Raw genomic sequence first — 27,202 nt, forward strand, 5'->3', positions numbered from 1 at the left:
GTACATGGTATATATAAAGATCAGCAAAGTCTTTTTCAGATGCCAGTAGTCATCTTCACCATTTTATACCTTTTGAAGCAGTTATCTTTACCTTGATGACTTTTATTTTACAACTCGAGATGGCTGCATTTATTGGAGCCTGAAAAAGTCTAAAAGAACTTTAAGAACTTTCAGCCCTATGCTCAGTGGTTAGTCCTATAGCTCTGCAGCGCTGGGGTCCTGGGATCAAATCCCGCCAAGGACACCATCTGTAAGGAGTTTGTACGTTCTCCTTGTGTTTGCGTGGGTTTCCTCTGGGTTCTCCGACACTACAAAGACAAACTGTTAGGAAATCAAGATTGTGAGCCCCAAAGGGGACAGTGATGATATCTAGTGAATAAAATAAATAAATATCAGGAGATCAATATGATGAAAGACGTGCACGTGCAATGCTTGGGGGGCATGTTACAGAATTTGTATCGGGGCTCCAGGATTTCACAGTACACCACTGAATAGAACTAGATAATTGGAGCCATGTTCAGGAGTGTCCAGAAGCAGGACATTATCAGATACAGACATGACACAGGACATGTGCTTAGCAAGGAGCCAACAAAGTACAACAGTATAATTGCTAATTATAGAAGGATGAATGTATAAGGATGTTCTCAAGTGTCCTTCTTATGTAATGGCATTGTCATTGATACTTGCATGGCTTTATCTGCACCATCATACATCCATATAATATTATGTAATACAGATCATTTTAATTTCTTATACGGTGAAGCCAGCCGTGTCCTGAATACCAGCTGTGAAAACCCCGAGTGTCACTGATAATTATAAAACTGATCATCCAGTTTAAAGACACTTTTTTAATTGCGTACAAATTAATGCTAATCACTACTCCCTACACCGCGCTTATGAACGGGCACATTTTTGGTATCAGATAAACAGTTGCATAAATTTACATAAAATATAAAACTTTTTAGACTTTTTCTTAATTCAGCAGCAGGCGATTGCTGGCAAAATGGCTGCTGTGCAATATGTCAGGACAGATAATAATATATAAATAATAATTTTTATTTATATAGCGCCAACATATTCCGCAGCACTTTACAATTAAGCGGGGACATGTACAAACAATAAATTCGGTACGAGTTAAGACAATTTAAACAGTGACATTAGGAGTGAGGTCCCTGCTCGCAAGCTTACAATCTACAAGGAAATGGGGGGGACACAATAGGTGAAAAGTGATTGTTATTTCAGGTCTGGCAATTATAATAAATAGGGATTTTCATACAAAGCTGCATGATCCGGTCATCAGCCCGTGTGTTTAAGTGCAATAGTCAAATATCAAGTGCAGTTATCAGGTGCATGGAGGGTGTGGAGACAGATGACTAGTAGGGGGCAGATTCAGAATAATATTTGGAAGGAGGGAACAGGGCAAAGTTAGTTTACTGAGTAGTTGATTTGGTAGGCTTGTTTGAAGAGATGGGTTTTTAAAGCGCGCTTGAATAGGTCGGGGCTAGGTATCAGTCTGATCGTCTGGGGAAGTGCATTCCAGAGAGCTGAACCAGCACGAGAGAAGTCTTGGAGACGGAGGTGCGAGGTTCGGATTATGGGGGATGTTAGCCTTAGGTCATTTGTAGAATGAAGGGCACCTGTAGGGCGATAGACAAAGATGAGAGAGGAGATATAAGGAGAGGAGATGAGACAGATGGAGCTGGAAGCAATATTTGGCTACTGTCCACTTCTTAGTCATCCAATCACTAGTGGATACACTGAGTAGCGACGTTATTAGAGACACCCGTCCTGTTACAATTGGAACCGGCATGAACATTAGACACGTGACCACAGAGTACCGCATAATGTCAAGTGACCAAATTTTATGTGAACCAGTTTCAGGCTTAATCCACATTAGAATTGGAAAATGGAGCAATCTGAGTGACTTTGAACGAAGCATGGTCATCGGTGTGAGACTAACTAGGACAATATTTCAGAAACTTCCCACCTGGTAGTGTAAACTCTCAAGAATATACTAAGAATGGGGTGATCTAGAAAAATTTCCAGTGGAAAGGGAAACCCAATAGACAATGCATCGTTTCTTAGCCTGGATCATCTATGAGAGCTGATGACCAGTTAGGGCTCATTTACACGTCTGATTTTCACATACAAGTACTATCCGTGGTTTTCACAGATAGCACTGGTACCTATGATATTCTATGGGACTATGCGTATGTCCGATATTTTCCTTGAACCCAGTGATCCATAGAAAAGATCAGAAACATGTACCATTTTGATCCAAGGTTTGAATCAAAGTCGGCAATGCAAGTCAATGGGTCCATGAAAAAATTCTCCGCTGTTATCCGAGTGCTGTCAGATTTCACGGACTGTCAGAAAGCAAAAGGTAGAGAAACTTTTTTTCTTTTCGATTTCTGCACATATGAGATAAATAGGTGACCTTCAGACTCTGATCAAACTCTCATCAATGTCTGATCAGAATAATCGGTTCATTTATCCCGTAAGTGGAAAAATCCAAAGTGTGAATAATCCCTCAGAGTACCACTATCTAAGGGAAACCGAAAGACAAAACTCCACTCATCGGGCAATGAAGTGCAAAGATTTGATCAGATTTGGTAAGATGAATCCAGATTTCTATTGAACTGATGGGAATTTGACACAAGCAGTAGATATTGAGGAACCCAAGATGGGAAATCCATACACCCAGAGAGGACTCACAAAGCACAAAATGGAATTGTTGGTAATTTGGCAAAAGTTGTCCAGAAAACATGACAACTGAGTTTGTAGATTCTTTCAGTGGCTCAACCCTAAAAAATATACAGTAAATGTACATAACAAATCCTAGTAATGTCACCTTTCTCCATGTCCATTTTAATCAGAAGCTGTATTCAATCCACAAACCCGAGTGTGAACGTGGCATTGTATCTATCAGCAGTCATGTATTCCCTAGAACCGTGTTTCTTGATATATATTTTTAAGCCAAGGACCCTTCAATCAGAAAACTGATATCCAAGGTTTAGGTTACAAACTGTGTTACACATTTATGCAGGGGATGATGACTGTGTGGGTGCTTCCTACAGACGTCGGTATATTTCCTGTGGCCCATGTACCACAAGAACCTGGGCTCTAAAACACAATGACAGCACAGAACTATACATGCCATCTCTACTACAGTCACAGCATTTATCCTCAAACCACAGAAAAGGGGATGATATCTGACAACTGGGGGCCCAATCAATGGGACACCTATCTGAAATGAAAACAGAGGTGTAATGCACATGCTAGGACCATTGATCAATTCACTGTCTATGGGGAGCGACGATCATGCAAGCGCATTACAAATCCAACAGACCTATGGAAGCGAATGGAGCAGGGGTCACACTTGTGATCTACTGTGTCATTTGCACAGGGCTTTGTTACCCCAGTTACTAGGATTGATGGGTTTGATCACTAGTGATTACATATTTATACAACCTATTCTGTGGAAAGCTGATACATTTCACCCTGGGATAACCCGGTTGTGCTCGTGACTGCCTTAAATGGATGAAAAAAGTTTAGAAATTATTCCCTATCAATTGGATATGGGATAACTTCCTAATTGTTGGGGGTTGACTGCTGGAACTTCCACATTTCCCAAGAATTAGGGCTTTGAATAGCTCCATTCATTGTTAAAGGGACCACCGGAGATAGCTATGTGCTGTGCTCAGCTGGTCTTCGGCAGTCCCAACCTCCGCTCCTATCGCTGAAAAGCCCCGATTGTCAGGATCGGAGGGAGACCCTCAATAATGGGAAAGTTATCCCCAACTCCTTACATACGTGATGACTTCCAATCTTGGGAATACCCCTTCAACGTTTAGAAAATTCGGAAAGGTTTGTTTGGTGCTATTTGTGCCAACATTCTGTATTCACAGGTGTCTTCTGCTCATAAGTTTCATCTGATACCATTATTACGTCAAACATTATTATGAATATTTCCAGCTTTGGTATGACTAATACTGTAAAACTATTATTATGGATACACTTATCAGTCAGATTAATACAATTATTGTTATGTTGTGCCATAGCAACTATGGAGTGGTCTGTATACATATATTTCCAATAGCACTATAGCAATATTCTTTGCATTATATGACTATTTTGCATTTCTCACTGCCTCATAGTGCTCACTGGAATGAACTGAAGCATTGGTAATGCTTGTTGGACACAGCAAATAGATGACAGTGGTCTCTGGGTAAAGCAGAGCTGCTGGGTCTAAGCAGAGCCAGGTCAGGTGTGCCGGTAACATGTGGTACAGGAGGATGCGCTCCTGTAACTGGGCCTGCTACTGATGCCCCAGTTACAGTGAAAAACTACCATAAGATGAATAATGTCCCCAGAGATGTTTTTTTTTCACCACTAGGCAGAAATATTGTGTAACAGACACAAGTAAATGTAAAACATGACAAAAAAAAATAATAATAATGTAAGCTCCTCCAACAAAATAATATGAAATAATGCAACTATTTTGCATAAAAGACCACATTTTATTGGACATACTGTATAGTACAACTCCCTCCAAGAAAAACAAAATGCTACACTAACAGTATTGGTTATCCACACGACTTCATTATGTGATTTAGTTAGTATTGTAAACAGCATAATACATAAGCCCAAAAAATATTTTTTCTATAGTTTAATCACAAAAAAATAATATAAATTACACAGTAATTTACATAAACTCCTAAAAAGTGCCGTCAAAGAAAACAACCTCACCCACATACCGTCATATGAGTGAAAAAATAAAAATAAAAATGATCACTACTAAAAATAGGGAAAATGGCTGGTCATTGAGGGGCTTTTTTTAAGTTCTGGTCATTAAGGTGTTAAATTGCTAAATACAAAAAAAAAAGCCTTGTGTTTTATCATTGGTTGAGGAATACAAAGCCGAATATTTGACTCGATAAAATAGTAATCATTTTTATTTATAAAATGCCAACATATTCCGCAGCGCTTTACAATGTTAGAAAAAAGTCTAGATATGTGACTACATTATAAAGATAATTAATTACCTTTTTAACCAAATTTCCTTTCTCATAAATGACTAATTATTCAACCATTATGAATTATTCTCATGATCTAAAACAAATAAGACTATTAAAGTGAAAAAGTGAGCAGCTTTCCGGGTGGTGACGTTCGGCGAGAGTGATGTAGACGTAGTCTTGTCTGGTGACTGGAAATGCTGAGGCCTGTCAGCGATTACGGCGTTGGTCATAAGGTTGGGCTGTGATGAGTGGTCCCTATTGTTTCCTGTCTCCATCTTTTTTTTTTCCATCCTGCTCATTAGCATCACCTCCTTGGTTCAGCCAGGGATCGTGTTCCATCTTTCTTTGCCGGGAAGGTGTGTTCCGTGTTCCACCCTAATTGTTTCTGTTCTTGGCTGTGGCAGCTTGTTTTATGCTGGGTGTGGTATAAACCCACATGAAAGTGCTGCAGACCCATCTTCTCCTGTTTTGCTTTCGCAGTGTAATATTCCTAACAGGGACTATAGTACCTGCTCAGAACATCAATTATCAACCAATCCTCCGTCACTCCCACCGACCTGCTGGGAATTGTCTAAAACTTAAGCTGTGTAATTATCTGTCTTCTGAGGCACAGAGTACACAATGCTTTCTCCTCGTACTTCACACATGTTCCCTGCTACGTGCTGTCTAGTCTGCTAATAGGGACCAAATCACAGGTGATGTAGCAGAGCTAAATTTGCCATTTAACTGTTTCTTTTCAGGACTGTTATAATGCAGTCGTCTCACCCTGCAGACATATTCCCCATCTATCTACTTCTGACTAACACCCCGTGGGTCTGAGTAGGAGCTGTAGAGAGAAAAATAGAACTTTTTATTTAGCACCTAGTGCAAAGTGTAATTAGAGGATTATACAGATTTGGCACTCTGTGTGACTGCAGACTTGTAAATCCTCACATCGTGCACAATGCAAGCTGTTAGGATTCTCCGGCGCCTGAGTATGCAATATGCGTATTCCTGGGCATATTCCGGTAAGATGTGTGCGGCCTCATTCAATACAAATGAACGGAGTTAGGTGACGCATGTCTAACTGAATTTGGTGCACATCGCATACTTGTCTCGCCGCTGGCACCAAAGGATCTTGACTGCGCACTATGCACAATGTGAAGACTCACAAATCTGCAGTCATATAGAGTGTGTGCAGATTTTCGTGCCAAACCTGGACAACCCCTTTAAGATGGTGGCAGTGATATACATAGCCTTTATGTAGGTTCATCTGCAGTCAGGTTAATAAATTCAAGTTACCCACATTCTTATCTTTTGTGTACAGGGGCTTCCAAACTCTATCCCAACTCATGATATTATGGGACATGTTGAATTTGAATATGTCCAATTTTTTATTCTCAAGGTAAATCAAACACCACTAGAAGTGTGTGGCCGCTGCTTATTTCCATTCTCACCATTTAGTCGAGTGGGTGACTTAGATTGAGGGGTCAGAAGGCATAACTGTAGGACAAAGGATCTTTCACTGTCAGATATTAAGACTATATAGGTTGTATCCATGTCTCAGCTGCCCTAAAAATGTGGTATGACGACCCGGAACACAGGGAAAACCCTAAACTGGGTGTCACCTACTTTATCATCTAAATTTATTCTGACCTCCCAGACCGGCACCTACAGTATTGTGTCTACCACCGGTCTCTTGTCATCAACATCCTGCGGAGAGTGCCATGTATCGGCGGTAGCCATTCAGATTGCAGCCTTTACATTTCGTTGTGAAGGCTGCAGCCAATCAGTGGCCGCTAATCGGCTGCAGCCATCATGTAGGATGTTGATGCCAGGATCAGGGAGCACAGTACCAACTGCAGAGGAGAGGTCTAGGAGGTGAGTGCAGGTTTCTTCTCACTTCTCATGCCTTGTGTACTGATAAAGCTTAACTTTTAAAAAAGTGGACAACCCCTGCAGTTCATTGGAGTTTTTATCGATTACCTTTACTGCTTATGGTGGGAGAAAAATAATTATTTGAAGGGTTTTTTCTGGTCGTTTGATAAAAGTCTGCAGTCACATTACATGACTGCAGACTTCTGAATCCTCACAGCGTGCGCAACGCACACTGTCAGGATTCTCCGCTGTTAAAGCCAAGTTTGAGCGATCACGTGATCGCAGATATGCATTTGCCTACTTCCAGTCATATTCCAACTAGACATGTTTGGCCTCACTCAATTCAATTGAGCGAGGTCGAGCATGTCTAGTTGGCATGTGACCGCATGGATGCAATTTGCATTCTTGCGATCACATGACCGCCAGTTCTCAGTGGCAACAAAGGAAAATCCTGACAGCTTGCTGTGTGCATGTTATAAAGATTCAGAAAGAGAGACTGCAGACTTTTATCATAAGACAGGAAAACTTCTTTTATATTATGTCTCCAGCCCCATTGTCAGTGCTGTGCTGAAGAAAATGTAGTGCTTGTGATCTGGACAAACAGACTGTTATGTAGTCCATAGTCAGGTTGATGCTGTCGTTTGAGGGTATGTGCTCACGACAACTTGTGGAAATAAATTACAGCTCACCACACCCAAAAGTCTTTATCCTCCGGTGTTCGAGCCGAGAGCAAAGGCAATAAATCTACTGTGAGAGAGAGACCGGCCCTCCGTCGGCCTTATAAAAATGATCCATTTTATTTCATGAATGAATGATATAAGATAGATATAGTGGAGACGTCTGGACATTTGTGTCTGTATGTGATCTTATATAATTAATTACATGAACTGGATCATTTTTATAAGGAAGACAGATTGCCGTTCTCTTTCTTAGGGCTGGCGCTGAGTGCTATCTGATATTTTATTGGAGAGCGATGGGACCAATGTTGTATAATGGGGCAGTGCAGATCTGCGATATTTCTTTTCTACAGACTGAATCGGTCTGTGAAAAAAATCACAGCATGCTACGAGTGGCTCTGCGAATCGGATCACAATTCAAGTCTATGGGTACTTGTGAGACATCGGACTGCACTCAGACGTTATCCGAGTGCAGTCCGACATCTGTGGACTCAGACAATGGAGAAATTGAGCTGTCTTCTCTGCTCCTGTTATATGATTCTCTCATTTGGATCCGGGTGTCATTACCATAATCGGCACGAGAGAATCTACAATCGTGTGACCCAGGCCTTACAGTTGATTTTGTGCACATGTCTCTTAGACGCCGGAATTCCCACATAGTTTATGAAGCATAAGACACTTCAGGAGAACAGCGGTTATTTTCTTGAAGCGTCTTCATTGACACTTTTCCCTTATTTTTCTAATCGTGTGCAATAAGTAACACAATCATTACGAGATTAATTTTACTAATGTTTGCCGAGTTCCCCAAAGACAAGCACCATTCTAATACTAACTATATTTGCTTGTGTTCACCCTCTGCATTTAGCATTGGTCTCAATAGACATAATAGTACACATTTCCATAAAACATGTCCTACTTTCTACCTCCACGATCAGCGCAGAGCATTGCAGTTTCAGTTCCATACAGCGGTGATTCATAAAACTCCCGGGTGCTGACGCAGCGGCTGGCACCGACTCCTGGACTGACACATCAGCGGTGAACAATTACAATAAAAAGTAGAATCATGAAAGAATTATGACTATGAAAACTGTGATGGTTCCCGAGGATCACAATGAAGACACTGATGTAAATGCTACCACTGGCATGCCGATGTTAGCATGGGTATGTGCACATGATGGCTTTTAGATGTGTTTTTCCTGAAGTGTCTTCTTTGGCGTCCTTTTAGTTATTATTACTGTTGCTGTCTTTTTTTTACTATGTAAAAACAAGTGAGTAACTGCTACAGCCACCAGATGAATGGTCTGGTCACTTCTTTTAGCTCCTTTGTGGCTGATGAAGCTTGAAATGGTTAAGCTCAAAAAGAGTGAATATATGCAGACCAAATTATTTTGAAATAGCAGTGCATGTGTTCGCTCTTTTTAGCTTTTTTTTTAAGCTCTTTTTAAAGTGGATTTCAGGCATGTTCACATACCTTTAGGGAGTTTCTATTGGTGCTACCTCTTGTTCCAGATTTCGTTATAATCTGTAACCAGTGAACAGCTAAATACTTATCTCAATTGAATAAATGTATATATGTTTGTATGGACCACCATGTGTATCTATGTAGAAAAAAAAATGTTATTAAGACCTAAATACATTAGAGTGGGTGAAAAAATGAGTTGCACAGATTAAAGCTGGGCAGCAAAATACTGTGCTGGAGCCAGTGCTACACCAGCAGGAGGAGACCCCATGGGTATGGACATACTGTGCTATCCTTATTTTATGATGGCTTATACTATTCCTATGGTATATCGTATGCCGAATGTTATACTATAAGTCCCAGGTGTCCTTGTGTCCTTTGTGTTAGCAATAACTTAAAGGGAATTGTTCAGCAAGGTTTTGCTATGTAATCTCAGAGCTGCATGATGTAGAAGCAGAGAGCTTGATTCCAATGATGTGTCACTTACTGAACTGTTTGGAGAAGTTTTGATAGAATTCCTGTTTTCTCTGCTGTAGATGTAGCAGTGGTCAGAATACTGAGCTTCGTATAACCCCGCCCACACTCCTGATTGGCAGCTTGCAGTCAATGCACAGTTTACACAGAAAGTGGTCCCCGGGGGCGGGGTTACACAGATTAGCTGGACTGAGTTGCACATGAGATCTAGTCCTCTAGTTATAATCTTCTGTTCATAAAACACTGATTCTATTGAAAGTTAAACTAGAGCACACAGTCTAATAAGTGACATATCCCTGGAATCAGGCTCTTTTGTCCTAAATTATGCTGCCATCGGATTAAATCACAAAAACCTGCTGACCGATTCCCTTTACGAATTTTACACAGAAGCTGCTGTATCACTTATTTGGGACTCTGGTATCCATTTTAGGCTGCATTCACACAACCATATTTTTAGTCCTAGTGCTGTCCATGAAAATAACTTAACTCATACGGACAGCACTAGGACCTATGTTATTTGGTTGGGTTGCTCCAATGACGTTTTTTTTCACACGGATCAAATATCAGTGTGAAAAATATCACAACAGACACTAGTCTCTTCTTTAGTGCAGATGCCACTCAAGTTTGTGGGTGGGGAAAAAAAATCTCATCCCATATGGATCAAACATATAGCATCCGATTTTTACTGATAGGGTATGTGTCCACGTTCAGGATTGCATCAGGATTTGGTCAGGATTTTTCATCAGTATTTGTAAGCCAAAACCAGGAGTGGGTGATAAATGCAGAAGTGGTGCATATGTTTCTGTTATACCTTTCCTCTAATTGTTCCACTCCTGGTTTTGGCTTACAAAAACTGATGAAAAATTCTGACCAAATCCTGATGCAATCCTGAACGTGGACACATACCCATACATTGCAATTATTAAAAAAAGGTATCTACTTGTTCCTGCACATTTTATACACTTTTGTTTCATAAAAACTAATTCCAAACAGATGACAATGCAGAGGAAAATTTGTCAATTTTTTTCTGGGTGAAAATAAGATGATTTTTTTAATACAGTGGTGTGTAACTTGCCTTATACTGTGCTACTTATATATACAAGTGCTTCTCACTAATTTAGAATATCATCAAGAAGTTAATTTACTTCAGTTCTTCAATACAAAAAGTGAAACTCATATATTATATAGAGTCATTACAAACAGAGTGATCTATTTCAAGTGTTTATTTCGGTTAATGTTGATGATTATGGCTTACAGCCAATGAAAACCCAAGAATCTCAGTAATTTAGAATAAGTAACAAAAAAACACCTGCAAAGGCTTCCTAAGGGTATGTGTCCACGGTCAGTAGACGCTGCGTGTTTGACGCTGCAGCGTCAAACACGCAGCGTCCAGATGTTCCAGCATAGTGGAGGGGATTTTTTGAAATCCCGTGTCCACTATGCGTGGAAACCCGCACGCGGCGGCCCTGCGACTCCGGACATGCTGCGCATCTTTTCAGATCGCAGCATGTCCGTGCTACCTGCGGCGACGCTGCGTTGCCGCAAGTAATATCACAGGACCCTATGGCGAGGGGTGCGATGATCCCGGATGTGTACAGTACACATCCGGCATCATCGCGTCCCAGAAAGGGGGCGGGGCTTAGCGCCGAGTGGCTTCGCAGCTCCTGCGATACCGCCGGCCATCCTGATCGTGGACACGCAGCCTTAGTGTTTAAAAAGGTCCCTTAGTCTGTTTCAGTTGCTCCACAATCATGGGGAACACTGCTGAACTGACAGATGTCCAGAAGGCAGTCATTGACACACTCCACAAGGAAGGTAATCCACAATAAGTCATTGCTGAAGAAGCTGGCTATTCACAGAGTGCTGTATCCAAGCATATTAATGGAAAGTTGAGTGGAAAGAAAAAGTGTGTTAGAAAAAGGTGCACAAGCAACTGGGATAACTGCAGCCATGACAGGATTGTTAAGAAAAGACCATTCAAAAATTTGGGGGAAATTCACAAGGAGTGGACTGCTGCTGGAGTCATTGCTTCAAGAGCCACCACACACACACATGGACATGGGCTACAAGTGTCGCATTCTTTGTGCCAAGCCACTCATGACCAATAGACAATGCCAGAAGCGTCTTACCTGGGCCAAGGAGAAAAAGAACTGGACTGTTGCTCAGTGGTCCAAGGTGTTGTTTTCAGATGCAAGAAAATTTTGCATTTCATTTGGAAATCAAGGTCCCAGAGTCTGGAGGAAGAGTGGAGAGGCCACAATCCAAGCTGCTTGAGGTCTAGTGTGAAGTGTCCACAATCAGTGATGGTTTGAGGAGCCATGTCATCTGCTGGTGTAGGTCCACTGTGTTATTCAAGACCAAAATCAGCGCAGCCGTCTACCAGGAAATTTTAGAGCACTTCATGCTTCCCTCTGCCAACAAGCTTTTTGGAGATGGCAATTTCATTCTCCAGCAGGACTTGTCACCTGTCCACACTGCCAAAAGTACCAATGCCTGGTTTACAAACAACACTATCACTGTGCTTGATTGGCCAGCAAACAAGCCTGACCTTAACCCCATAGGGTATTGTAAAGAGGAAGATGAGACACCAGACCCAACAATGCAGACAACCTGAAGGCTGCTGTCAAAGCAACCTGGGCTTCCATAACACCTCAGCAGTGCCACAGGCTGATCGCCTCCATGCCACGCTGCATTGATGCAGTAATTGATGCAAAAAGAGCCTCGACCAAGTATTACCATATTTTCTGGTGTATAAGACGACTGGGCATATAAGACGACCCCCAACTTTTCCATATAAAATATGGAATTTGGGATATGCCCGCTGTATAAGACGGGGGTCATCTTATAAGCCCAGTCATCTTATACGGCGTGTGGTTCCCAGGGTCTGGAGGAGAGGAGATTGTCCTTCAGGCCCTGGGATCCATATTCATGTAAAAAATAAAGAATAAAAATAAAAAATATGGATATACTTAGAATTGCAGAGCGTGAAGGACCTTCGATGACGTTGCGGTCTTGTGATTGGTCCGTGACCGCTCATGTGACCGGTTACCTGACCGCGACGTCATCGAAGGTCCTTCACGCTCTGCAATTCTTAGGAACGGAGGCAGACGCTTGCAGCGGTGACAGCCAGGCTTCTCGGAGGGGTGAGTATATCCATATTTTTTATTTTTATTCTTTATTTTTTACATGAATATGGATCCCAGGGCCTGAAGGAGAGTTTCCTCTCCTTCAGACCCTGGGAACATCCAGGATCGCTCCCTGCACACGCCGGATCCCAGGGCCTGAAGGAGAGTTTCCTCTCCTTCAGACCCTGGGAACATCCAGGATCGCTCCCTGCACACGCCGTACCCGGCGTATAAGACGACCCCCGACTTTTGGGACAATTTTTAGGGGTTAAAAAGTCGTCTTATACGCCGGAAAATACAGTAAGTGCATTTGCTGAACATACATTTCAGTAGGCCAACATTTCGGATTTTAAAATCATTTTTCAAGCTGGTGTTATAAAGTATTCTAATTTACTGAGATAATGACTTTTGGGTTTTCATTGGCTGTAAGCCATAATCATCAACATTAACAGAAATAAACACTTGAAATAGATCACTCTGTGTGTAATGACTCTATAAGGCTACGTTCACATTTGCGTTGTGCGCCGCAGTGTCGGCGACGCAACGCACAACGCAAATGTGAACGCATGCACAACGCAGCGTTTTGTGACGCATGCGTCCTTTTTTTGCTTGATTTTGGATGCACAAAAAATGCAACTTGCTGCGTCCTGTGCGCCCTGACGCGTGCGCCGCAGCGACGCATGCGTCACAAAACGCAAATGCAATGCATGTCCATGCGCCCCCATGTTAAATATAGGGGTGCATGATGCATGCGGCGACGCAGCGGCGCCCGACGCTAATGTGAACGTAGCCTATATGAGTTTCACTTTTTGTATTGAAGAACTGAAGTAAATTAGCTTTTTGATGATCTTCTTATTTAGTGAGAAGCCCCTGTACAGTATACATGTATATGTGTATATATGTATTTAACCTGTCTTATGTATTTGTGTCTCAATGAAGATTTTTAGTCATTTATTTCCACATTGGCTCTCCTTGCATAATTTTTCTATTTGTGAGGTTTTGTGTTGTTCCTTTGGCGTTAGCTCACAGTGCCATACTGACAAATTAGAGTGGAGTCTTTTGGATTTGACTTGGATATTGGTACTTAGTTGTGTTTCTACTGCATGCAGCTTTTTTACAATTTATGTGAATAATTAGTATAAATTGTTTGGAATTTCTAACAATTTTACCTATTTACATTTTATTTGTATTCTGTAATTTTAAACATACACAGCATGAAATAAAAGAAATTCACCATTACCAAGGCACTAGTAAATGAAAAGCATTAACCCGGATTTCCATGTAATAGCTGGCCAATGAATGACGTCGCATGTGGAGCCCAGCCTGAATTGCAGGACAATAAAAAAGTAAAAAAAAAAAAAAAGTTTATTTCTTCAGAGATGCCTTCCTCTGATAAAAAAATCCCCGCAGTTCAGTGGTATCCAGACTATATGATTACTATATGGGGGCTAATATTTTGGAAAGTACCAAGGTTTTATCATAATTATTTCAGGAAATATAATATCTATCACTAATTTTGTATCAAGAAACAAACAAAAAAAAAATGTAAGAAAGTAATTATAGTAATTGTCTTTTATATGACTCAAGTTACTAGAATATTGGGGATTCTGCTGCTGGGAGTAAAGTCTTATTGATTTTGGCAGTGATTATGCCGTGAAGAAACTCATTGACAGTGCCAAATATTGATGTGACATCACATCAGTGAGTAAAATGCCCTTACACCGTCCACTTTTTACATATGACCGCTATCCGTTTTTTTCACAACAGTGTTTGAGGCTGTTCACATGGTCATGATTTTTTGCAGACTGATTGTAATCGTGGACATATGTCCAATATTGATCTGGGTGTTGGATCAAACTAGACGATGAAAGTCTATGGGTCCGTGAAAAAATCCGCCCACACTCTGGGGCCATCTGCGTTCTTTCCGTTTTTCACTGGCTGAAAGCAAAAGGCGGAGAAACTTATCTTAAAACTCTGACACTTATGAAAATCACTGGTTGATTCTCGGTCTGTTTTTTTGTGTCTAAAAAACCCCCCCTGACATCTGAACGATTTCTTTGAGAGCGAACAAAAGTCATCTCTCCCTATTACTCCACAGACATGCATGCTGTATGTACATATGTTTTCGATGGGGACAGCGGAGTAAGTCACTGTCTGTATAATTGCACCGCAGGTTATATTTGCTTTACATAATGTAGGGGCAATAATACTTGCCGTGGGTGATATTCAGCCAATTCTAACCTACAGATATGATACACATTAGATTATAAAGATTTGTTACAGTGGAGATGTTCAATGTCTGATGGTTGCAATATGCATAGGCACCATCCACATGCCAGACTAACCTGTCAAGTTACGGGAAACTAATAATGCTCATGCACAAATAGTGCAAATGGTGAAATATTGATATTTTCTGGCCAATTAGGCCTTCCACATTTCAGATAATTATTGGCAAAAATTAAAAAATATCCAAAATGGCTGACTTTTTCAATCAGGCACCATGTTTGATCTTGGGTGGGTGCGTCTGAATTCATTAGGTAAGTCTAAATCTAAAGCTTAGCTCTACTGTGATACATAGCAGAGACTCTTTACTATGGATAGTTCCATAATATTCTGTATGGCAGACACTTCTACATCAAGGACAGCGCTGTGTGAAGAGAATAAAGTCAAATGTCTTCTAACCAAATTCCAGTCCCCTAACAAGCTTAAACCTGACCCTTTGTATTGAAATTCATTCTTACTCTACGTTCACATATTTCCTTGCAAAATATTCACAAGTTGAGGAGACATAGCACTGTACTTACCAGCAACCTACATATGATTAATGGCAATGCTAAATTACATCAACAGGTAGATCTCAGTGGTTAAGTGCACCCTGTGGCAATCATAATAAAAGACACGTTGAAGGCAGACGTCTACTTTTCCTAAGCTCAGTTTCTGCCCTTTTATCAGATAAAGGGTTTCAATATGAACCTATGTAATAGATATTATATTAGGAAATGACTGCTCCATTGGTTGCACTTCATGTAGCGCACAGGAACTTGTAGAATCTGTGCTACAGTTCAGCTATAGCATAAGGGTCCATGATGTATGGGAAGTAAAGTCAACTCACAGGGGGAAGAGATGACCGTAAACCTATGTCTACATCCAATGTATAAGACACAATGTCATGTACAGATGTGGCCAAACTTACCTTAATACAAATAACAGAGCGCCGGGATATCTCTGCCCAAAAAATGTCATTTGACTCAACATCAGTCAATAGCTTGTGCAATGTTAAAGGGGTTGTCCACAACTTCTGCTCAATCTCTATATTTCTCCCATGTAAAATAATAACAGCCTATACTCACCGGTGGTGCTGGCGCCATTCTAACGATGTCAACACCTGCTCTACCGGCGGTCGCGTGGAATTGTTATGCCACACAAGCCCTGCAGCCAATCAGAGGCTGCTTCCCTCTCACTTCCATAGGACTAAACTTACACCTAGAAGAAGTGAGAGCTGTTACTGCCCTGACTTCCTCTGGATGTCAGTTACATCAGAAGGAAGTGAAAGGGAAGCGGCTGCTGACTGCCTGCAGGGCTTGTGGGAAATAACAATATCATGGGAGCTCCGGTAGAGCAGGTGCCAACATCGCTAGAATGGCACCCGCACTTCAAGTGAGTATAGGTGTTACTATTTACATGGGGGAAATATAGAGATTGAGAAGGGGTTGTCCAAGTAGTGCTCAATCCCTTTAAATTGTCCTAATCCTCTTGAGTGAGATAATTTTCTGTGATAAGTTATTAGAGGGAATGTGTCAGTAGGATCCAAACTAAATCGTCCATATGGGCATGAAGGTCGTAACAAGCTGAATAAAATGATACCTTAATATCTGCAATCCGATGTCTTACTCCAGAGAAATCCACATTTTTCATAATATGTAAATGAGCTGTTACGATCTTTGGTCTGGACACAGATTTTGATGAGAATCTGACTTAAGAGCTTATTTTAAATAAAAGGAGACCAGCGTGAGACATGTAATGACTGACAGCCTGATCTCCTGATCTACATGTTTCACAATGGTAACCCCCCTTTAACAGTCCATAGATCTTAACAGATCATTTACATATTAGGAAAAATGTGGAATTCTTTGGAATTAAATTTAAGATTGTAGATATCAAAGTATCATTTTATTCAATTCTCTATTACCTGCATGCACATATAGATGGCTTAGGAGGGCAGATCCTACCTTTTAAGATGGTCCATCATTTGTCAAGTTAAACTTGACTACATTTATATGAGCCTTCAATCTATATTGCACAGAGCTACTAAGATAGTGGCCAAAAGTGATAGATGGATATGTTACATTCGGCAGCTTCAATGTCCACTGTTTCACCAGTTTACTGAGCATTCCAAAGTGTAGAGTTGACAATGGAAGTGAGAATACCTACAGACTCAGTTTTGATCATTTTAGTGGGAATACCTACAGACCCAGTTTTGATCATTTTAGTGAGAATACCTACAGACTCAGTTTTGATCATTTTAGTGGGAATACCTACAGACCCAGTTTTGATCATTTTAGTGAGAATACCTACAGACTCAGTTTTGATCATTTTAGTGGGAATACCTACAGACTCAGTTTTGATCATTTTAGTGGGAATACCTGCAGACCCAGTTTTGATCATTTTAGTGGGAATACCTACAGACCCAGTTTCGATCATTTTATAGTCATTAGTCAACGATGACACATGAAACAAATATAGGCTATTCCAGAATAGACAGTAATTAGGGATATAAGTTTGATATAAAAATACTTAAGGTGATCTGTCATGTCCACAAAAATCTATTAACCTTCAGGTAACGGAGGGATTATTTATATTCATTGTATTAAAATTCATACAGGTGGCTCATAGTACGGACCGCACTGGGCGGAAACTAGTTGCCCGGATGCCTGATTAGACGTACGCCCATTCTCTTTCATTGTTATACTGTATACATTTTTAATTACGGTATTTTTCTTGCTGCTCTTTGCCACTCATGTACTTAAATATGAACAATAAATGAAATTTTGTATGTAATACTACGAGTGCTGGCATCTACGAATATATACCCATATTACTATAGAGGGCTTTTTGCCGTGCACCAGACAGAAGAGCTGATTGGCTTGCTTTGCTACTAGTGTGACAATTCTGTTTGGCCATCTTACTGAGAGCTTTGCTACCCAGAGAAAATTAACTTTATTCCTCCTAGGAGCCTCTGACTTTCAGTCGTAGAGGTGTGCATGGAGCGTCTGCAGTTATCGCTCACAGCATTGTGAGCAGCGGCTGTAAGAATGGCCCAGCACATTGATTTACAGCTCGCTCTGCACAGATGTGCTGCAGAGCCAGCTGTCAATCAAAGTGCTGGGGCAGGCTTACAGTCACCACTGACTGTGTACTGATTGGTCACTGTAACCTCGTGACACGCCTGTCTGAAAAGCGGTGGCTCCTGGGAGGAATAAAGTTAATTTTCTCCCAGTAGCTGGGCTTTCAGTAAGGCAACTGGACAACAGTGGAATGCTATTAACCTGCAGATTAGTCCTATATCTGCAAGTAAATCACATTTTGGGACATGACAAGTTCTCTTTAAAGAGGATGTCAAGATTTATAAACCCAATTTCTATATCTTCTCATGGAATTTTAAGTTAATAGTAGGGGCGTACTCTCTGCAGGAACCTCTTCCCTTGGCCAGAGTAGACAGCTGTTATTAGGAGCATCTCTTGCTCTGGAGGAGCCATTATGTCCTTTATTATGCAAACAACCTATTGGTTTATATGGACATCGTGTAATGCCTAATTTGCCCTGTGATGGCGCTGCAGGGGAATTAATTTCCTATTACCAGATTTACCTATAGATCATAGCTGATCATTTGAGGTTCCAGTAAGAGGACAGTCTGTGATATGCTTATTGTCAAGGATCTTTTCTAACAAGAAGAGAGTGTCTAAAGTAGAGAACGCCTTTAAGAAATGAAAATGTCCTTCAGATTACGGTATAAAAATGGCTAATCATGTGAACCGACATGCTTACTGATACTAAACATCTTATGTACAAGATTAAGATTGGGTATACTCCATTTATTTCTGTTAACTCTCCGATGAACGCCCTTCATTAAGTTTGGCAACTCATCCGATTCAAATTTCATAAACGACTATTAAGAAAATGATTAGAGCCTTGAGGGACAAAGCCTTAGGATGAGTGAAGGAGGGGCCGAGGTGTGGCCCTGTGATACCACAAATTTCACCCTTTTGATCTTCAAGATTTATTGCCTTGTACTCCTGTGTAATTGTTTTAATATTGTATCAGCACTTTGGCTGGACAAGGAACCTGGGAATGTTATGATGTCTTCTAATGAGTCTACATTTAGGAATATTCTCGTCAGTTGCACGCTCAAGAAATTAGCGGCCCATTTCTCGGTGTCAAGAGGTGCCAATAGGTCATTCTGTCATGATTTGGGTATTGGGATATAGATAGGGCAGCAGCAACATTCTGAATCTGTGAATTAGTAGATGAGAGCTCAATTTAACGCCAACAAAGCTAAATAAGCCAACTGTTCTTGGATGTTTAGGTTAGAGTATCTACTTACCATAGCATTAGCCTAAAGTAAAATGCCTGACTTACATTGGCAACAAGTGCGCCGGGCTGTATTCAGAATTTCCATAGTAGTAAATAGAGAGACGCACGTGCACAGTCACCTGGCATACAAAAGAGCTATGGTACCACAAGCAAAATGGGGGGTAGGGAAAGTTGCAGGACCTGTAGCTGGCATTGGTCCTGTGGATATGCCATGATTGTTTCAGCAAAGAAAACCCCTTTAACCCTTAATATAGCACTACAAAAATGCCTCAAAATGCACATAAATGTATACTTTTATTTTTCACATTTCCAGACATTGCAAAAATGTACTTTATACATACCATACACTATGCAGTAACAAATCTGCATCTAAGACATTGTTTAACAGATTCATGCTTCCTGCCACTAGAAAATGGCAATAGTAATTATATATTTTGTATGAAGATGAAGTTAGAATCAAGAAAATATAGAGCCTGTGAAACAGCCCTAGATGAAGGGCTCATAAATGCGCCTCTTAAGATCTGATAACATCTAGGGCCCCCCTGTGACGGGAAGTGTTACATAAAAGTTACTTGCAACCAGAAAAAATGTAAAACCTGTACATTAATAATAACCACGGACAAGATAAAGATCCCCAATTCACATCAGGACTACAAGATCCCAGGTACCTTCAGCTGCACCACATCTAATGTGGTGTACTTAATTATTTGTACTAAATGTCCAACTGGGGGTCTGTATGTGGGGGAGACAGGGCAAAAACTGAGAACAAGGATAAATTCTCACTGCCATACAATAAAAGAAAAAAGAATGGATCTACCTGTGGCCAAACATTTTTGTATGCCTGATCATAGCACCATGGACCTGAAATTACTTGTATTGAAAGGTAGCTTCAAATCTAAGAGAGACAGGAGAATCTGGGAGTATAAACTTATGACGACTTTTGATACACTTAGTGCAGGAATGAATGTGTCGCATGGATTTATGTCTTTTTACATCAATTAAGGAATTTGCACTTCAGACCATGTAGGGTCATCATAACAGAACCAGACCCCAATCAGAGGACAACAAAACATTCACTCCTAATGTAGGAACTTTCCAATATTTATGGACACGGCTGTTTATCACTCTCCCATAATGACAGTTCTGTGCTGTGTTGTTTATAAATATGTGATTCTTCAGAATTTGCTTTAGTCTGTGCCTGATGAAGAGACCTGTGTAGTCTCGAAAGCTTGCAATTTGTTACCTTCTTTTCAGTTAGCCATTAAAAGGTATCAACCACTGAGGACTCTCAATGCTAAACATAAAAGTTCGGAATTATTATGGTACAGGAAACTCAAATTTGTTGACCAGAGAATGTGTGCCAAATTTTACACCCAGAGCATGAGTGCAGACTGCAAGTCAGTAATTCTTGTCACCATGATCCTTTCCATACATTCCATCCTTTCCATGGAAAACAGAAGACGATTTGTTTTTACAGCTGCTCATTGTACACTGCCTGTGTTCTGCACTGGGACCCTTGCAGAATACAGAATACTCTATGGCCCCTGTATGACATCAGGATAGGACCTATTAGAGGGGTTATCTAGACAAGACCCTTGATGAAGCTATTTATAATGCAATACCCGAACATAACGGTCATAGGTATTTCAGTAGTTACTATGTAAATGCTTTGGACTGTTGCTCTGGTATTTTACCATATCACTTTTGCTGTAAATAATACATAAATTCTTTCTTTACCAGACTGTGTGTTCACCATCTCGTCTTCCAGCTGAGAAAAGTCGTTCTTTTCAGTTTCCATGTGATCTCATTAGCACAAGTCTGTCCATTAGTGTCTATGCCGAGTTTTCTTACTGTGGTCAAGAGAAATATATTATAGGGTATTATGGTTGTATAGATAGTGCAGTATCTCAGTGAACATACACAGAACCTTCATCCTGACATATTTTTTAAATTTGTGATGCCTAACATTAAAGAGGTTGTCCCACAAAAAATACATTTTAATCCATAGATATTGGAATAAAAATAAGTTCCACATTTGGATGTGTTAAAATTATTTACCTGTGCTGAGATAATCTTATAACTGTGCCCCTGCTGTGTACTGTGTAATGGTTGTGTCAGACCGTGCAGGAACATGGTCTGATCATACCACAGCTCCTGGGCAGGGGAGGAAGCAAAAGAGTATAGAGACAGGACAGCAGGGGATCGCAGCTGATTCTTTCTGTGAGGTAAAACATTTCCCTGCCTGTTTTTAAACAATATTTTACCTCACAGAAAGCAGCATCTGTGATTCTGTGCTGTCCTGTCTGTATACTCTCTTTTGCTTACTCCCTTGACTAGAATATGTGGCGATGATCAGACCATGTTCCTTTACAGTCAGATACAGCCATTACACAGTACACAGCAGGGGAGCATTTATAAGATTATCTCACAGGGACATTTTCTTTAATATTTCCAATTCTGTAACTTATTTTTATTCCAAGATCTATGGATTAAAAGGAACTTTGTTCATTGGAAAACCCCTTTCAGTTTATGGCTGGTACATAATAGTTTGGTCCTGTTGGTGCTCAAACTGTTGGTATTGTGTTCAAGGGAATCTGACAGGGTTCAGTCATGCTGCATCATTTCAGAGAAAACATACTTTGAAATGTCTGCAAAGGACTGTGCATCTTAGATGACTAGTCTGAGGTAGGTCCCTAGTTGCTTTTTCCCCATGCTGCTCCCTTTGAATGATGGATCTCTCCCTATGTGTGTGTATAAATCTTGGTGTGCAGAGTGAGGAGAAGCCACCGGTCACTCGGACTAATCGTTCGTGATGTATGATCTCCAGCTTGCTTTTCGAAGTACATTTTCCTGGGAACATTATTTAATTTCACAGAAAATATACATGACTATGATAATGTAGCACTTGTACGAATCTCCTGTCATGTTCTCTTTAATTATAGGGGTAGGTCACATGTAGTGGAATTTTTCTTGCGGAAAATAAACCAAGGATTTTGAAAAAAAAAATTCCAGTAAAATCCATGTTGGATTATGACATGGATTTACTTCAAATTTCACCTTCGTTAATTGAAAAATGTGGAACCTATGGTGAAAATTGGCCACAAAAATTAACATTATAATGGATTTCAATATCATCAGTGCAGATTCATTTCCACAGCATGTACTCAGCTGTAGATTTTGGGCCAGAGGATGGCCCCAAAAAGTTGTTACTCTGACTGATCCAATAATTTTGCATTTTGGAAACAAAATGTTCAATTTATATTTTATGTTCTGATATTCATAGTGTTGATGATAATACCGCCTAGCAGTGGCGTAACTTGAAACTTGTGGGCTCTTTTGCAAAATCTGCAACCGGGCCCCCAACTATCACAGATTTTTAATAGTAATAGTCTTTTCCTATGGGGCAAAGAGACCTTTTGGGCTCTCTAGTCTCCAGGACCCAGGTGCGATAGGGTAGAATAATGAATTTATAGACTTCAATGTTCAATATGCATTTAGGATGTCTTTCATTCTATAATAATTGGGTTATGTAAAAATGATTGATGACTATACACAAAAGTTGTCATCAGTTCCACCTGGTTTTACAAGCAGTGGTAATTTTCTGCTTTTCTATTTGTTGATTTTAACACTGTAATCAATGAGATCAGAAATGAAGAACATGGATGTTATTCATACCCATTATTCCACTGACACCAATATCAGGACTTTATGGGACATCCATGTTATTTCCAATGAACAGGAAAATGTTGAATGTTATGCTTTCCTGCTCATCATAAATAATATCCAGTACTGGGCTGAACAATTAATTTTTGTCAAACCTGAATCCCACTGAAATTCATTGGATTCGTTCTGATTTTAGTTCCCTTTGTGGTCAATAAATTCTGTGAATAGTCTTATTCTCATAACAACAAAGCTCTTCACACATATAATGTATGCAATCCTCAACATTAAACATGCAACAGAAAGAAGGAAAAGTATTAGTAGTATAGAAATCACAGGATTGATAAACATACATGATAATGATATGCAAATAATGAAAAACTGGAAACAAAATTTTCAAAACAACTCAATTTTATTCAGTATGATTGCCACATGCAGAAATACATGCACTTACACTCCTTGGCTGCTTGGCGACTACTGTACATTATGCCACCCCACATCATAATTCCAAAAATGGGACTAGTGTGATGCTCTCTCATGAAGCCCTTTTCATGACATTTCATTGCATTTCCCATGTGGTCTACAGAAGGAGGTTGGAAGAAAGATCTATCAATAAGCAATAAGTCCAGATTTTGACTTAGATACAATGATACCCAGAGATTAGTCTTGAGACCTTGTGGGCAACGTATCGAAGAGGCCTTAACAAGGGAACGTCACACCGATCCTACTCCTAGGACTATGGTGTTGGTGGCATAATGTACTGTAGCTTGATGACTTGAGTCCTCATTTCATTTACACTAACAGCTTAGTGTGGTATTGATTTGGTTGTTGGACTAGTGATATGGTCATATCTCCAAAGTTTACCAGGAGGCATTTTACAATACAACAAGACCCCATTTTGTTTGTGCTGTTGTGAGTTGCCTGCGTGGCTTAAACAAGTTCCCATGGCCTGCAGAGTCTATGCACATCCTGGACAAAATGGGTCAGCAACTGCAAAGGGAGTTGCCAGCAGCGAAACTTTATGCTTTCCCAAAATGCATGCAGTGTGGCAGAACATTCCTCCGACAATGATTACTAACTTCATTGATAGCAGCCAAGTCGTATAAGTGTAGGATTTTTGTAAGTGGTGCTCATACTCAATGCTGAAGAAATCGAGATGCTTTCAAAATGTTGTTTCCATTTTTCATCATTTGCATAGCATTAACATTTATGGGCATCCAGTAAATTCCCTAATTACACGATTTTTCCTTCTTCGTGCTGCAATTTCAATGTGCAGGACGGTAGTTTGTTACATGACTAAAATAATAAAATGATATCGAAGGTTATGGTTTGGGTAGAAGTTTAATTGACCCTTAGGATTAACCATGTAGTTGCCTCAATAATCCTTACTGTGTGTTCTTTTCCTACTTTCTAGCTGAAGGTAAGTCATAATCAGGGCCGGCATTGGAGGAGGGAAGCAACTGGGCCATTGCTCAAGGCCCCCACTCCTTCAGGGGCACTCAGCTTTTACAGCAAATGATACATTGATAATAGCAGTTCTGCATTATCAGTGTAGTTTCTGATGTTGACACTGCTTCAGGGCCTTTGATGTAATGATGGTCATGTGACCATGATGTCAACACAGTTCCTGTACTTTGCGGGAATCATCAAGAACTGAAGAGGAGATAGCCTGGTAAGCATTATATATATATATATATATATCTATATATATATATATATATATATATATATATATATACATATATATATATTATACTGTATCATGCATTGTGTGTGTCATGGATTTGTGACTGTATCATACATTGTGTGTGTGTGTGTCTCATGTATTGTTTCTGTGTGTCATGCATTGTGTGTGTATTATGCATTGTGTTTGTGTGTCACACATTCTGGTGTGTGTAATGCCTTGTGTGTATCATGCATTGTGTGTGCATTAAACATTGTGCGTATCATGCATTGTCTGTGTGATTATCATGCATTGTGTGTATATCATGTGTTGTGTGTGTCACATACTGTGTACGTAGCAACCACATTTATCAATACCAGCGGTGCAGACGACAGTTCATAGGTGTAAAATGTCGGCAATCGCCATACGAATGAGCAAAATGCTGCTTTGTGTGTATCATGCATTTTGTATGTGTATCATGCATGTGTATATCATACATTGTGTTGATGTGTGTGTACTATGTATTGTGTGTGCCATGCATTGTTTGTGTGCATCATACATGTGTATCATGCATTGTGTGTGTGTGGGTATCATGTGTTGTATGTGTCATATATGTGTAACAACCACATTTATCATTACCAGTAGCGCAGACGAGAGTTCATATGTATAAACATGTCGGCAATTGAGTAAATGAGCAAAATGGTACTCATTTATTGAGTGGTTGGATTGTTTACACCGGCAGCAAACTCAAGGTCAAAAAACATTTTTTTTTTACCTTGAGAAAGGCACTAATAAAGACCTTATCTGCAGCTCCAAGGCTCCTCATTTCTTAAAGTGCAGCCCGCCTAATGTGATTTTCACCATTCTGGTAACTATGCTAAGATCGGAATAGACACTTCTTCATATGAAAAGACATTTCTGGAAAAAGCAGTCAGTAGGAAGTGAGTTTATTAGAAGGTCCAGTATTGGGTTGCACTGTATTGCAGTAACACCAGAAATGACCAGGTATTACTATAGCTGTTGGATCTGCATCGTTCAGTAGGAGCACAGTGAAGTCCCCTCTGCAAGATATAGTATAGGAGGTAATAGATGCACCCAAGCCCCGGTGCCTGAGCTAGCCCGTCTGCCACATACAATGACACCAATATTAAAAATGACTCAGAGGTGAAGGGTTTATTATAGGTCTTGTGTAGAGTCCATCACAGTTGTTCTTCTGTATCAATTTGCTAAATCTATGATTGGTAAAGTGAAATTCCGTGTGCCTTTTCTCAACTCTGCTCCTTAATACTACATCTACCTGTAGATTGGCTTCTGGTGATAAATGACTGTATTGCTTAATCTCTTTTCATGGAAAAGAACCATTTCAATAAAAATATGTGCCTGACTTGTGACTTAAGGTAATGATGTCGAAACATATTGTTCTAAAACTAATTTATGATGTTTCTTGATTTCATTTTTCAAGGTAATCTCATAATATTGTGCATTTTTCTCTGTATTATGCTTTACATTAAAAGCCAAATTTCATTTATGAAAATGCTTAAGTTCTACTGTCAGATTCTGTGTTTTATGATAAATATTAGCCAACTTCCCTTAATAACGTACCACTGTATGTAGAGGAAGTTTATCACTTGGCAAACTACTTTACGTGAATAATGACTTCTATGTCACGCTTCAGGTGCCCTTGATGTTCAGATTGGAATCTAGATAAAATGCTTAATTTTATTACTTATATGTTAAGCGCTGTGAGCGGACTACAGAATGATTCTAAGGCTCTGTTCACATTAGCTTCTGCTCATGATCGAGGCATTATGGATCTATATTCAGATTATAGTGAACCAGCTACATCCCAGTGACTGATGATGAGGATCTGTCAAGTTTCCCGTAATTTACGATGGTAAAAAATAGCATTATTCCTGCTATCAACAAATAGTAAAACCCCTGACAGAGAAGAGCTTTTGTGAATAGTGCCAATGAAAAGAGATCTCTATCTCAATAAAATTACAATTTAATATATATTTTGTGCAAAAGGTATAAAATCTGTTAATATACAAATATGTCACTGGAATATACAAGAATCCGGTCTCGTCAGATATACCACCAATCATACTGGAATTTCAAAGGTGCAAAGGAAGGTGCTAATTTGCTCTTAAAAGTTTTACAAAATTGGCATTGATTTGTGCACTGTTGACCTTTCCAATATTATTGGGGTGTAAATCAGTGATTCAGGGATGGTCATGAAAAACAGAGTGCTATTACGAGTCTTCTGCCCCATTCAGAGAGTGGCACTTGACTAGTTGGGAAGGATATGATAGATATCAAACATTTCTTCTTGTTCTGGTAAAATCAGATCATCATAGACATGAGCTCTAAAAAGCATTACCCTGTCCAAACCACACAAGGGTCTGTTTTTCTCCTCCGACCCTTATACATGTGCATACAAACATATAAAACACGCACAATTATACTATCTGTGCTGTTGCCGTTTTACATCATGGTGACAATAATAGACTTTTACTTAATCATCTGTCTTCTATATTACTTTAAGAGGATTATATGTCTCTTTCTTCTCATCCGATGCAAAAAAAGTAGATGTTATAGATTATCTTTGATTTTTATGAGTTGTGGACCAGTGTCGGACAAGGACCAACCAGTTACCAATTCCAGGGTCCCACTTTTCG

General features: G+C 40.0%; 1 protein-coding gene across 2 annotated transcripts in view; it reads right to left on the reverse strand.

Annotated features, from left to right (window-relative positions):
* The window catches only part of FOXN1 (forkhead box N1), a 75,783-nt gene that overhangs the window by 45,533 nt on the left and 3,048 nt on the right, over positions 1-27,202 (reverse strand). The window contains exon 2 of one of the 2 annotated variants that reach the window (XM_077294368.1): positions 20,939-21,051. The exons of the other annotated variant lie outside the window; for it this stretch is intronic. Within the exon in view, the coding sequence (XP_077150483.1) occupies positions 20,939-20,999 (61 nt within the window). The 5' untranslated portion in view covers positions 21,000-21,051. The remainder of the gene's footprint in view (positions 1-20,938; positions 21,052-27,202) is intronic. 2 annotated transcript variants of the gene reach the window in all.

Source organism: Ranitomeya variabilis, chromosome 3, assembly GCF_051348905.1.
Source record: "Ranitomeya variabilis isolate aRanVar5 chromosome 3, aRanVar5.hap1, whole genome shotgun sequence".
In the NCBI taxonomy this organism is placed as follows: domain Eukaryota; kingdom Metazoa; phylum Chordata; class Amphibia; order Anura; family Dendrobatidae; genus Ranitomeya; species Ranitomeya variabilis.